Source organism: Barbus barbus (genome assembly GCF_936440315.1).
Source record: "Barbus barbus genome assembly, chromosome: 49".
NCBI classification, from domain to species: Eukaryota; Metazoa; Chordata; class Actinopteri; order Cypriniformes; family Cyprinidae; genus Barbus; species Barbus barbus.
Genome location: NC_136727.1, coordinates 5,483,839 through 5,498,884, shown reverse-complemented (window position 1 = coordinate 5,498,884; position 15,046 = coordinate 5,483,839). Strand labels below are relative to the sequence as shown.

General features: G+C 34.5%; 1 protein-coding gene across 1 annotated transcript in view; it reads left to right on the top strand.

Moving 5' to 3' along the window:
- LOC306867553 (guanine nucleotide-binding protein G(o) subunit alpha-like) overlaps positions 1-15,046 on the top strand; it is a 34,424-nt gene that overhangs the window by 12,102 nt on the left and 7,276 nt on the right. The window contains exon 5 of the mRNA XM_079413284.1: positions 7,505-7,633. Coding sequence (XP_079269410.1) covers positions 7,505-7,633 — 129 coding nt within the window. The remainder of the gene's footprint in view (positions 1-7,504; positions 7,634-15,046) is intronic.

Sequence of the window (15,046 nt, the reverse complement as noted above, 5' to 3'; positions counted from 1 at the left end):
CATGTTTAATTTTTATAAGGGAAATTAGTGTAATTAAATGATAAATCATGTCAATTAAATTTTTTTGAATTACATGTTATATTAACCATACAATTGAAGCTAAAACATAAGTTCAGTTAGCCACAGTTTTTTTTTTTTCAGTTAGCTGCTATTATTTTTCAGTTAGCCTCTTTTTTTTTTTTTTGTTTCAAGCTTTTTGTTTTTTTGTTTTCTGGTTTGTCTCCATTCATTTTAGCTTTTTATTTAGCTTTTTTTTTCTTCAGTTAGCCTACAGTGTTTTCAGTTAGCATTCTGGTTGGTTAAGAAAAGCTCTTTTAACTAGCTTGAACATGTTTTGATCAGAGAGCAAAGAGAATTCGGACCATGACATCGGAATGGGTCTCCGAAATGCTTTGCATCTCATTTGAATCTTATTTAACCACACTCAAATAGGCCAATCATGATCTGGAAAAGGTCATTAATGTTTTATTCTAATCTAATTGGTTGTTTGGCACGGGTGCTGACCCCTGAATCTTTCTCATGTTCAGTAAACATTTCACGTGCAGCGAGAAAATTTACAGACGATTTTAAGTAACACTTCCTCAAAATATTCATCTTATATTATTTTTCTGAATCTATTAAAGATCCTTAACACAGATTACGTCATTCATTTTCACTCATTGACAAGCATTTATCTCCTAAAGATTTGATCCTGAAGGATTTCAGGTTATTCAATATTTTATTGATTTTCTTGCTCTCTAGCCCAGGTTTTCCTAATGCTTCCTGATGCAGTTTCTGAAGACTCAATGTAGGTGTAATGGAACTAATGTGCGACTGCCACTCTTGAGCCATAATGGCCGCTGATCTGTGACTCGATCTGACACTACCACTGTGAATAATGGCTGATTAGTGGGATATTCAAACAGTGAGTTGTGTAATTACATGTGTGTGCGATGACAAACTAAAACACCAGGAGGCTGATTATTTAAATGAAGCAGAGAGGGTCACCCGTGTCGCAGACGTGTGGTGTGTGCCACAGCGAATGAACCTCAAACTCCGCAGCGAGGTGTGTGTGTGTGGAAACTCATAAAAGGCAATTAGAAAACAGTCAAACCTCAAAGCCTACATCCTTTGCCAGTTGATATATATATATATATATCCTGCAATGCATGCTGGGACGTCACGTAATGGAGGTTTGACATGATAGCTTGTCTTTTTGATTAGCACGCAGGACACCTAGTGAAGGTTGTAAAGAATGAGGAAATGATGGAGGCGAGCAAGATGTCAGGTGCTGTGTGTGGTTGAAGTTGTCCATACCGAATGTGTTTGACATCAAAACCCACACACACACAAAAACTGCATAGCCTTGATTCTACTGAATTCCCACACATGTGCACACAAGTATGTCTTGGCTGTAGATTTGGGAAAAATGTCCTAATTTAATTGAATTATTTATTTATTTATTTATTTAGGTTGTTTAAAAATTATGTTGGTGGTGTTGTTATTATTGTAGTATGTTTAGTAATACATTTAAATGTAGTAGTTATAGTAATTATGTAGTAGTTAATAATAATTTTAAATGTATTATTGCTAGAAGTAGTAATAATTCATGTAGAATTCTAAACGTTCTAAATTATATAAAATTCTAAATGATATAATAATAATAATATTTATAACTGAGTTGTTTATTTAAATATTTTTTTATTATTTATTATTAGTAGTAGGCTATAACAACAATTAATTATATTATTTATTATTTAATATTATTAATATAAAATCTTATTGTTCTTTATATATTTTATTTAAATTATTTTAAAATGACTTTTATGAAAAAAGAAACCACTATAAGCCTGGATAACAAAGCATTATAATAAAATATAATAATAAAAATAATATAACAGTAATAAATGTTATTTATTTAAAAATGTATTATTATTATTAATTTTTTTGTTATTATTAGTAGTAATAGTACATTTTAAATGTATCCATACCAGTTTAAAACATTTGAATTATTATTCATTTAAGGCTATGTTAAGGAAGTGTGTGTCTGTGTGTAAATTTGATTGACAGGTACTCCTGCCCCCCATTGGCCCCTGGGGCCAAGGGACCCCTCCAGACACTTCAGTCAATAATATGGAGTCAATAACACGCTTGTCACCAGGAGCGACTAAATTATCATGGTACTGATTTGAGTTGTGGTTTGAAGAGTGTTTAAAACCGACATACACACAGAACACATAATGAAGAATTTAGCTGGAAAAAGTACCAGCTAAAGAACCAGAAAATTTCACTTTATTTTATAATATGCCTGATTTGCATAAAAAGGAGTCTGAAAAGAATGACAATGGCTTAATTAAATATGGTGAAGTGCTGTTTTGGCATAGAGATTTGCACTAAAACGCCCTTCCTGTGTCTGCATCATACCGTTCTCTCACTCTCTCCAGGTTTAAAAACCTTTCCTCCTAAGCCGTCATGTCACACCTGCAGGACTCCATCACCCATCCTCACACACACACAAAGATACACACATATTCTCTTGTTAAAGGTCAGATTTATCAGAGGGCATTTCCATCGTCTTTGCAGGCCAGGTCGCAGCTCCTCACCTGTTCATATCCTGCATGCATCTTGTGAAATCTCTTTTCATTTCGCCTTTCATCCGTGCTCATTTGCCCTCCCTCGCGATTCTAAATTCTCTACAAAAACCCTGACCGGCGTCATTTCACGAAATTCAGTTGTGTGGAAAAATAGATCAGAAGTGAGGAGAAAAGATACTTCAGAGAGAAGGATGTTTGGTGAGAGGTCAAAGTGGTGTCAAATCAATCCGAGAGTTAAAGTATATCTACAAAACTCCAGGAGAGGCTTGTAAATGCTAAAAATGCTTCAAAATGTCACGCTGATGGATAAACCAGGTCGAAGCCGCTTTGGAAAGGAATGGATCTTCTAAAAATGATTCTAAAGATGCATTTCTTCTGTAGGACGCAAAAGAAGAGATTTCGAATGAAGAGATTTCACGTTGCTCTTTTCCATACAACATACAGTGAGATTGGTGGACTACAAAATTATAATAATAACCTCAAAGGAAGAGTTCACCCAAAAATGAAAATTTGCTGAAAATTACTCACCCTCAGGTCATCCAAGATGTAGATGAGTTTGTTTCTCCATCGAAAAAGACTTGGAGAAATTTTGCAGTTTATCACTTGCTCACAAGTGGATTCACTGGTAGTCAATGGGTGCCTTCAGAATGAGAGTCCAAACAGCTGATCAAAACATCCCGATAATCCACATAACTCTAGTCCATCAATTAATGTCCTGAAGTTAAAAGCTGCATGTTTGTAAAAAAGAAAATCTATCATTAATGCATTTCTGGACATAATAAAAAGTCTCTTCATAATTTTTTTTCTAGTGAAAAGTCCATCTTCTATTGTCAAAATCCACTGGCATATTTGTTTAGAATAGTTTTAGGCTATTTTCACTTGATCTGTGCATATTTTTCTCCTGATTCGGATAAGACAATTTTTTTCACTGGAGGAAGCATTTTTAAAGATTATAAACTCATACAAAGTGACTGTTGTAGAGTTAAAATGTTTTAATGATGGATTTATTTTCTCACAAACATGCAAATTCTGCGCTTCACAAGACATTAAAAAGTAATTGAGAATTACTTTGTGTGATGTTTTTATCAGCTGTTTGGACTCTCATTCTGACGGCACCCATTCAATGCAATGGATCCATTGGTGAGCAAGTGATGTAATGCTACATTTCTCCAAATCTGTTTTGATGAAGAAACAAACTCGTCTATATCTTGGATGGCCTGAAGGTGAATACATTTAAAGCAAATTTTGGGTGAACTATCCTTTAATGTTCAGCTTAGACCAGTTAAAAATCATCAGAAACTGGATTAGCTGGGGTTTTTTTCTTGTATGGACTATATAAAAAAAGACTATTTATGGAGTCTAGAGATGGTAAAGTTAGCCCTTGCCTAGAGAGCGTTAGAGAGTGAAACGGATCCACAGCGACAGGGCCTTTGTGTCCCGCTGGGAATTGAAGGCCAGCAGCGAGTGAATGTTGCATCCAGATGCACGTAACGGCATGCCTGTTTTATACACCCAGAAGCATTTAAAGAAACGCACCTCACACTTGTTCACTCACAGTCTCTGCTCAGGCCCGAGGTGCTCGCTGTCATGCCGCCCAGGGGGTTTACAAGATCAGACTCGGCTCGAATACCAAGAAATCACATTAGCACTGAGGTTGGGGTGTGATATTGTGTGTTTATCTGTCACTAAAACCAGAAACACTACACAGAGTGTGTTCTTAATTTACTATGGTAGTAAAAAACACAATACTCCACAGTGGTATTGTCATTAACTAAAGCTAAAATTATTATACAATGTTTGTTTATTGAAATAAAGCTGAAATAAAATATAACAAAAATTAAATTATGGTGTTATGGTGTTAAATTATGCTGTTATGGTGGAGAAACAGCCTGAAGACACCCCTGCTAAGCAAGTCAACAAGCAACTAAACAGATTAATAACACCGTTAGTTTAACGAAACAGAAGTTTAAGAATACAACGTGTAGGTTTTAGTACTCACTTATGCGAAATCATTTTCTTCAAATATCTGCCATTACAACATGTTATTCATGTTGATAGTTAACGGGCTATTTTGATGAGTGAAACTTTAATTTAAGCTACAAGCTAAAGTAGTTTCCGCAACATGCTAATGTCATGGTGGTGCAAATTTCACTTAGTTACATAAACTGTACACTCTTAAAAATAAATGTGCTTCACGATGCCATAGAAGAACATTTTTGTCTAAATGGTTCCATAAAGAACCTTTAACATCTGAAGAAGCTTTCTGTTTCCTAAAAGGTTCTTTGTGGCGAAAGAAGGTTCTTCAGATTATAAAAAGGTAAGAAAGAGATGGTTCTTTAAAGAATCTTTGACTGAATGGTTCTTTGTGGAACCAAAAATGGTTCTTCTATGGCATCGCTTGAAGAACCTTTTGAAGCACCTTTATTTAAGCTTGTTCTCTTTGAAAATGTAGTTAGCCGCTCTACAAGCTACTAACAAACAGTAGCTAACTTAAGCAAAATTTAGTTGAAAACATGAACATGGTTAATAGCTAGCTATAAAAGGGTGACATTTTAGCTAACTTTAAGTTATTCATCAAGATTCTCTTCAAATCAGTGTGTTAACATGACATTAGCCATGTTAGGTAAACAACACTGAAACTTTAGCTTGCTACTACATAAGCTAATTGTCAAATTGTCAATAGCTCTTTTTTTCTACAAGCTACTAACAAAAAGTAGTTCACATAAGCTAGTTAAAAACATTAACTTAGTCAATAGCTAGCTAAAGGATGAAAGTTTAGCTAACTTTAACATTGTTAGCTATAAAGCTAATTGCCATTTTAAGCTCTTTTCAAAAAGTATTTAGCCACTCTACAAGATACTAACAAAAAGTAGTTCACATAAGCTATAGTAAAAACATTAACTTAGTCAATAAAGGATGAATGTTTAACTAACCTTAACTTCCTTAGCAAGATTCTCTTCAAACCAATGCTATAGCATGACATTAGCCAAGTTAGAGAAACTACATTTGAAACTATAACTTTGCTATCAGCTAATTATTTAAGTTCTTTTCAAAAAGTAGTTAGCAACTCAAGTACAAGATACTAACAAAAAGTAGTTAAAAAGGTAGTGTGAGTTGAATTTAATTGAAAATATGAAATTGGCCAATAGCTGGCTAGCTAAACTTCAGCTTGCTAGCCATAATCTATTTGTCATTTAAGATAGTACTCTTCTTGTTTTTTTTTTTTTGTTTTTTTTTTATCTACTCTTGCTAGGTGTAATCTATCATAATTTAAAGTAGTTCAAAGCACTTTTTGTTTGTACACTGCTAATAGTTAACTGCATTGAAGCTGCAATGCTAAATACTAAAATGACAGGAACTCTTAGAAGACAACAATTTATGCTAATGAGGCTATAGCATGCCTTGCAGCAGCAGTGCGAATTCAGCACATACATTTCAGTATGCAATAGTGTGTACGTCAATCTCTGACGTATTAGCGATTAGCACAACCTGGCCTTTGTTCTGTTTGCATGAACAGAATGACAAACTGGTCTTATCAGTGCAGGAAAAGATGCCTCAAACACTCTTAATCAAAAACTATGGCACAGTTGTCTGAGGTTATTGCTTCAAAACCGTGTTTGCGTGTTCGTTTGTCTAATTCTTTCTCCAAGGCATTTGCGACCTCCTGTGAGGTGTGTGTATCACTACATAGCGTGCGCTCCCGGATAATCCCTCTCTTTAGCACATCCGCGTACAGAAATCCCCCCACAGATGTGCTTGTACTGTATCATGCTGTATTTATATTCATGCTGGTAATTAGCATACAGTTCGTGTTTCCCCCGGACCGGTCTTATCGCTGCCACAGACACTGCAGTCAGAGGTAAAGCTGCTTGCCTAGACAAGGAGAGACGGCCCTTAAGAAGAGGGTTTTCCCACAGAGACCTGATTTAGAAGAGGTGAGGATCCGCGTTTGCTCCCAAGCCCCTTTTTTACTGGCAGGTTGCTGGAGTTAAAACCTGCTTGTATCAAACTAGGAACTGCTAAGGGGCAGGATAATGTCCGCCGTGTAAGGTTTCAGTGCTGCAAGAAATAAGTCTGGTGTCACTAACGCAAAACAAACTAGGTTGTGTGAAAGCACAAGATATCGGTACCATACCGATATCAACCAATATTGTAGTGTTTTTTTGTTTTGTTTTTCTTGGCAGGTTGTGTATGTTTGTTGGATATTTAATTTATTTCTCCTGTTTTTTACATGTTGATAACATTGGCTGTCATCTAACATTCACTTTAATTCTTTTAAAAAGGGAAGTAATCTTTATTTATTTATTGTTGCTGTACATTTTAATATGGTGATGCCTAAATTCACTTAAAGTATTTATTTATTTTTAATTTATTGTGACCAGCATTGTTATAGCTAAGACTAAAGCTAAAACTATTTAAAATTGTTTGCCGGTAAATAAAATAAAGCTTAAATGTAATAAAATATAAATATTATATGAAAAGCTTAAATTTAGAAACATTGCTATCACAACTAACTGAAATAAGCTTAAACTGAATGAAATACTAAAGTAACTAAAACTGAAAAAAAATTAAATATATAAAAAATCTGTTTAAAAGTTGACCTGCACACATAACGAAAACTAAATTAACTAATTAATATGAAAAATTTAAAAAACAAAAATAAAAGCAAATTCAAGATATATCATAATTTAAATAATATTACAGTAACACTAATTTGGATAATACAGTAAAGGATTTTTATATTGGCCATGTATTGTTTATCGGCAATGGCATGACAACAATTATCGGCTTATGAGATTTGATCGCAGAACTTCTGGCCAAGAACCAGGTTAATTTTGCTGGAAAAGGGATTCCAGATAGAATGTCTAAATGTGTCATTTTTGTCATAAAATTTGTTATAACTTTGTCTATTTATGTCTCTCTGTTCTCAGTTTTTTCGAGAACATGGGGAGGATCATTGACCCTGATTACATGCCGACAGAAATGGACGTTTTAAGAGTCCGACTGAGAACCACAGGTGTGATCGAGACGCAGTTCAAAGTCAAGCACCTGGTCTTCAGGTAAACAGCCTCTTTATTGTCAGTTGTTGTAATTGTTCTTACAAAAATTTGTCTGTGACTGTGAATCATCAAACATATCAAGCTTTTTCTGTTGTTTTCAGTTGAAGTTTGGTTAAAAGTAAGCTAAAATAGTAAATCAGGAGGAAAAAATTGAGGTGTTTTCCTTCTCTCAGCTTCACGTTTTCATGATATTGACCATGTCAGCATGGGCGGCATCCTCCGTCTCTCACTATCTTATGAAACGTCACCTTGCACGACGTTTTGATGCATCGCTCCATTCGTCAATATCCTAACTGGCATTATCAGCGTTGAGCACACGTTTAGCTTTGATTTGCATGCAAGACTTGTTTTGAAGTTGTCTTATGATTTCTTTTTATTTTGTATTCATTTTTAAGCTCGCTATGTCGTCTTGTCTCGAGTCCCAACTCAAATATTTTGACAAACAACTTTTGATGATGTATGCTAATCGTTTGTTAGGTTTGAACCAGTGTTATTTTAGTATTTTGTTGTTTTTTGTAATATGTAGTAGTTTTGTATTTTAAAATGTTTATAGTTTTTCATTTTAAATTAAATTCTTTTGTATTTTTATATAGTTTATATTTAATTTATATTGAAGTTTTAGTTTATTCAGTTTACGTTGTTTTAGTATTTCAACTAAATAAAAAAAAATTGTCATCTAGATTAAAACAAAATTATAATTTTTTTTTTAATTCATGTTTGTCAAGTATGACTTTTTTATGGTTTTAGTTAACATTGCTTTATTCACCATTTGCTCATAAATTCCCACTGTTTGCTTCAATCACAGTTACAATGACTTTTGATCCTCAAAATGTCGGAATGAAAAAGTTTCATGCATGTTCGTTGTCCTCGCAAGTTAAATTTTGCGCAAACATTAGACAACCAATAAAACGATTGGAAGGTTTCATGGGAAATGTGAGTAATTTTCTGCTTGGCAGCTTTTACCAGCCATTTGAATGTTAATGGAGACATTTACAGCTATGAGATGCCATAGACTGTTTGATATGGCATGGAAAGATGAGTGTTTTGGCATTTGGTGAAAAGCAACTGTCTTTGCCTATACTTTTACGTTAGTTTCTTCTTGGGCTCATTCTGCCCTGAGAGTTGGCTAATTTATTGGCTTCAGTTGAGGGCTTCTGCAATAACATTTATATTGCATTATATTGCATAATGCTAAATCTAAATTTTCTATGGCTTTCATGACAGTTTTTAATAAAAGCGCTTCTACAACGTCATAAAATGAAAACAAGATGACTTGGTTGTGGGATGTATGTGTTTGAAACACCCAGTTTAACACCCATCCATTTAGTCGTCTTTACAGTTTAGTCTTCAAAAGTTTTTCTATCTGCAAAATTCTGTTCTCTTTGTCGGGATTTTAGGTTAAATTGTCCTATAGAGTATATAAATGCGAGCAAAGAAAACCCCATAAACCCTGAAATCAGAGTGGAATTAAGAAAATGAAGTGGCTCTGCGATGATTAAACACATTACGTTTGTTATTAGCTGTTGTTATGTGGAGTAATTGTTATATGAAATCTGTTTAGTTTCTCTTGAACTCTAGAGTGAATTAATTTGCTCTGGAATAACTTACTGTCAGTCTTCTGCACACTCGACTGCTCATCCTTATCGCAGCAATTCACACGCATCCCTCGCCGAAACCTCATGATCTTTATCATATCACTGGATTCAAACCTCACGTTTGATATAAACACCCTAGTTGCATTTCAGTTTCTTTGCTTTATACACATTTTTTACATCGAAAGTTTATTTTTGCATTTATTTTTGTATTTATTTAATTATTTATGCATTTCTTTATGCATATTTATTTTATGCATGTATGGGTTTATTAATGCTTTTATTCATTTATTTTTATTTAATTGCGGCATTCATTTTATTTACTATATTTATCTAATAAGACAATAGACAAAGACAATAAAATGCTGTTTCTTATGGCCATATGTAAATGTTATGGTATCGTTTTAAATAGTAATTTGCAGTATTCATTTTTACCCCTAATTTTACTAATTCCAAATAGGGCTGGTCCGAATACCATTTTTTTGAGCGTCGAAGCTTCGGTAGTAATCAACACTATTCAAAGCTTTGGAGGGAGGGGCTGAACATATTCTTCTCTCTAATAAAGGCAGGAATCTCTGTGTGTCTGTTTGCATTTTTATGATGTCGAGAACTGTTCATCCAATCGACCTTACGCGTGGCGGGTGTGTTGCTGCGGACCCAAGGGAGTGCAGTGTCGCATTTTGGTGCAATATGGACACACGACACGTTCAATAAACAGCGCGAGCCGGAAGCAGTGCGCCTCACACGGGCAGGGCTCGTTTCTGCTCCAAGAACAGACACCGCACTAGTAGTGATACAAAACACACAGGTCTGTTAAGAGCAATGCTTTTAATAAGGTAGCCTAACATTTTTCTAACAAACAAATCACTCCCAAATCAGAAATTAGCAGCACAGTAATTACTGACACCGTATAGGGTAGGCTATTTAAATAAAAAAAGAACGAAAAATAAATAAAGAGCACGGTAGCATACTTTCAATAACAGCATCACACATTTTAATTAACGAACAGTTTAAATAAAATTAAATGAATTAAACAAACTGTAATAGGCTAAATAGAAGAAGGGTAACGTTAGGCTGGCTAGACAGCTCACATTTCTAAATTAATGGGTCTCATATAGCGATGAACTCCACTATGGCATCTGTTATCGTTCTTTCTTTTCTCCGTTATTCGCAAGTATTTTCCAAGCAAATTAAGTGCACGTTTTTATCATGTGTAAAATTACTTATTAACATGGCGGATAAAAGCAGCTCGTGTTTTTACACCAACAATATAGGCTACTATAATAGGCGTACTACTTACAGAACTTAGGCCAGTTTCAAATCCCATATTTGGCACACTGCCTTTGTCTTGTCCTTACTCAATTTAAAGTGCTCCCACACAGCTGAGGTCTTCGGCATTTTTGTCTTCTCTTCCAGACGAACTGAATCATGACGCTCATGACTTTCACTCAAGGGCGATTCATATTCAAGCGCGAAAGAGAACCGTTTCAAAAATCGAATGCCAATCAAATATTCTGGTCCAGCCCTAATTCCAAATAACTTGCATTTAACTTATCAACTGTAAAAGAGTAATGTTTATTGAATTATTTGTTTTTTCTAATGCATTTTATGCATACTTTATGCTTAATTTATGCATTTTAATGCATTTCTATGCGTATATTTATGTATTTATGCACTTTTATGACTTTTTGTGCATGCTTCATTCATTTTTATTTTATATTTTTTTATTGCTAAATTTATATTCATTTCATTTGCTACTTAACTAAAAAGACAGAAACATTGTTTATGTCCATATGAAAATATATTACTATTAATCATTTTTGATAACGATTTTGCACAGTTTCAATCTTGATGTGTGGTCTAATTTTCCAAATTTTGCAAATAACTTGCGTTTAGCTTCTCAACCTTTAAAAGAGTAATTTATTACATTAAGTATTTTCTTCCAGTGATTATTATTTGCAGTAATAATTGTATAGCTAATTTTTAATTGGACATGAATAGGAACAATATGGTGTTGTACAGTCATGGCCAAAAATATCGGCACCCTTGGGTAAATATGATCAAAGAAGGCTGTGAAAATTAATCTACATTAATCCTTTTGAACTTTTATTTAAACAATTCACAATCTAACCTTTCACTGGAGAATAAGAATTTAAAATGGGATGAAATATCGTTATGAAATAAATATTTTTCTCTAATACACATTGGCCACAATTAATGGCACCCTTTTATTCAATACTTTTAGAAACCTCCATTTGCCAGTTTAACAGCTCTCCTATAATGCCTGGCGAGGTTAGAGGACACCTGACAAGAGATCAGAGACCATTCCTTCATCCAGAATCACTCCAGACCCTTTAGACTCCCAGTTCCATGACGGTGCTTCTTCTCTTCAGTACACCCCACCCAGGGTTCAGGTCAGAGGACTGGAATGGCCAGCAGAAGCTTGGTTTTGTGCTCAGTGACCCGTTGTTTTTGAGGTTTGTGTTTAGATTATTGTCCGGTTGGAAGATCCAAACATGGACCACTATAAGATTTCTAACAGAGTCAGTGACTTGTTAATGCCATGTATCTAAACAAGATGTCTAGGAAGATATAGGCTCACAACATAAAAAAATACAGCAGTATATTTCATTGTACACATGGGGTACTTTTTATCCTTGTGTTCACCAAACCCATTTTGAGTGTTTGCTGCTAAAAAGCTAATTTTTTAGTTTCATCTGACCATAGAAGCCAGTCCCATTTGAAGTTCCAGTCGTGTCTGATAACTGAATATGCTGGAGATTGTTTTTGGATGAGCTAGGAGAATTTTTCTTGAAACCCTCCCAAACAACATGTGATGTAGGGGCTGTTTGACAATTTTTTTTTTTTAAGGTTTTCTGACCCCGAAACTCAACCTTTCTCTACAATTCTCCAGCTGTGGTCCTTGGAGAGTCTTTAGCCACTCAAACTCTCCTCCTCACCGTGCATTAGGACGATATAGACACACGTCCTCTTCCAGGCAGATTCGTAACATTTTCTATTGATTGGAGATTCTTAATTGTTGCCCTGATGGTGGAAATCATTTTCACTGCTTTAGCTCTTTTCTTAAAGCCACTTCACTAATTTGTGAAGCTCAATTATCTTTTGCTGCATCAGAAATATATTCTTTGGTTTTTTTTCATTGTGATTGGTGATTTAAGGGAATTTGGGCTTTGTTTTCTCTCCTATTTATATTTCTGTGAAACAGGAAGCCATGGCTGGATAATTTCATGTTCACCCTGGAGTGCTCAAAATTGTGATTATGAATGGGAATATACTTCAGAGATATTTTACTCATAAGAATTTCTAGGGGTGCCAATAATTGTGTCCAACGTGTATTTGAGAAAAACATTTATTTCATAATGATATTTCCCCCCCATTTTAAATTCTGATTATCCAATGAAAGGTTAGTTTTTTTGTGATTTAAAAAAAAAAAAAAAAAGATCAAAAGGATTAACAATGCAGATTAATTTTCACAGCCGCCTTTGATCATATTTACCAAGGTTGCCGATATTTGGCCATGACTGTAGGTTTGTTGGTCAGGAAGTGATGTGAATTTTTTTTGTCACAAGTCTAATGAAATCTTCCAAACAGCCACAAAAGTCAAAATCTAAACATCAGGTGGCTCTGGGTCACCCTTGACCTCTGAGCCATAATTAGCAGTGTAATGATCAGTGAAGTGACTTGCGTTTTGATCAGTGTGTTTAACACCGCACGATTCTCACCTTGTCTGCTGTGATTATTTGGCCACATCAGATCGTCCCATAATTAAACAAAGCCATTATTAAACCTGTGCTGTTGGAAAAGACATGACAGACAAGAAAGAGCACGAAAATACACTGGTTTGATTATTATTATTTTTTTTTTTCTTGTTTAAATTTCCTGTTGCAGCTGAATAGCCAATAAAATACAATATTGAAACATTTTTATATTCAGATTTACAACTATAACTGTTGAGATATATTTCAATTAGCTAATTTAAGTAAAATTCATTGTTACATTTATAGATTTGGATGACTTTTAAATCATTTAACAATTATAGATGGTGTATATTCAGGAGTTATAAATATTCAAATTAATAAATATATATTTTTTATTTTATATAATTCTAAAACATTTATATATGAATCTAAACATAAGTAAATTCTAAATATGTAGTTTTAAATTTGAATATAAACAGTGCCTTCCGAAAGTATTCATACCCCTTCATTTTTTTTCCCCCATCAATCTACACTCCATACACCATATTGGTAAAGCAAAAACATCTTTTTAACATCTTTGTAAATTTATTGAAAATAAAAAACTTAAATGATTCCATTGCATAAGTATTCATACCCTTATCTGGAACAGTTGAAATTTAGCTCAGGAGCATTCATATCACTTGTAGATGTTACTACACTTCGAGTGCTGTTAACCTGTGGCAAATTCAATTGAATGGGTATGATTTGGAAAGGCACACACATCTTAATAAAAGGTCCAACAGCTGATAATGCATATCAGAGTAAAAACCAAGCCCTGAGGTCAAAAGAACAGTCTGTATAGCTCAGAAACAGGTTTGCGTCAAGCCACACATCTGGGGAAGAGTTCAGAAAAAAATTCTGCTTCATTGAAGGGTCACAGAAGCCTGTAGTCTGTTACCCTTAAAGGAAGAAGTTTGAAACAACCAAGACTCTTCATAGAGCTGGCCTCCTGGCCAAACTGAGCAATTAATGGAGAAGGGCTTTGGTTAGAGTGGTGACGAAGAACCTGATGGTCGCTCTAGTTCAGTGGTTCTCAATTCCAATCCTCGCACCCCCCCGCTCTGCATATTTTGCATGTCTCTCTTAGTTAACACACCTGATTCAGATAATAATAAGGACTGGAATTGACAACCGCTGCTCTAGTTGACCTCCATGATCATATGTGGAGATGGGAGAAATCTACAGAAGGACAAAAATCACTGCAACACTCCACCGATCTGGGCTTTATGGCGGTGTGACCAAACTCAATCCTCTCCTCTGTGAATACACATGAAAACACACTTTAAATTTACAAAAAAGCACCTAAAAGACCCTCAGACTCTGAGAAACAAGATTCTCTGGTCTGATGAACCTCAATTCTAAGCATCATGTTTGAAGGAAACCAGTTCTGCTCATCACCTGCAGAGTACCATCCCAAAAGTAAAGTGTGCTGGTAGCAGCCTCATGCTATGGGGCTGTTTTTCAGCAGCAGGGCCTGAGGGACTCGACAGAGTAGAAAACAAGCGCAATACACCAAAATATTGAGAGAGCCGTAATGAAAACCCAGTCCAGAGCATTCAGAACCTCAGACGGGCAGAAGGTTTACGAAGTTGTGACAATTCTGTTTTTGCTTTGTCAGTATGGTGTATGGAGTGTAGATTAATGTGGGAAAAAAAAATTATTTAAAGCAGTTACATAACAAAACGTGAATAACATAACAAAACGTGAAAAATAAATAAATAAAATTAAAGGGTTATGAATACTTTCTCAAAGGCACTGTAAAGTGAAATACTGAATAAATAGTAATAATAATAGTAATAATAATAATATAAATTTGAAAATAGATATTTAAATTATAATGAATTGTGTGCAGAGTATACATATAAATTATACTCACTTTTACACATACTCGCATTTAATTTACAATACATTAAAGTGTTCCATATTTCATTAAAATTAGGTATGCTTTGTATTTTTTAATAAAATGGTCATATTTTTCTGTTAAACATGATTTTTTTTTATCTTCAGTTTGTTGTATACGAAAACTAATATAGCAGTTAATATCTGAGTTTCAGCATCAGCTA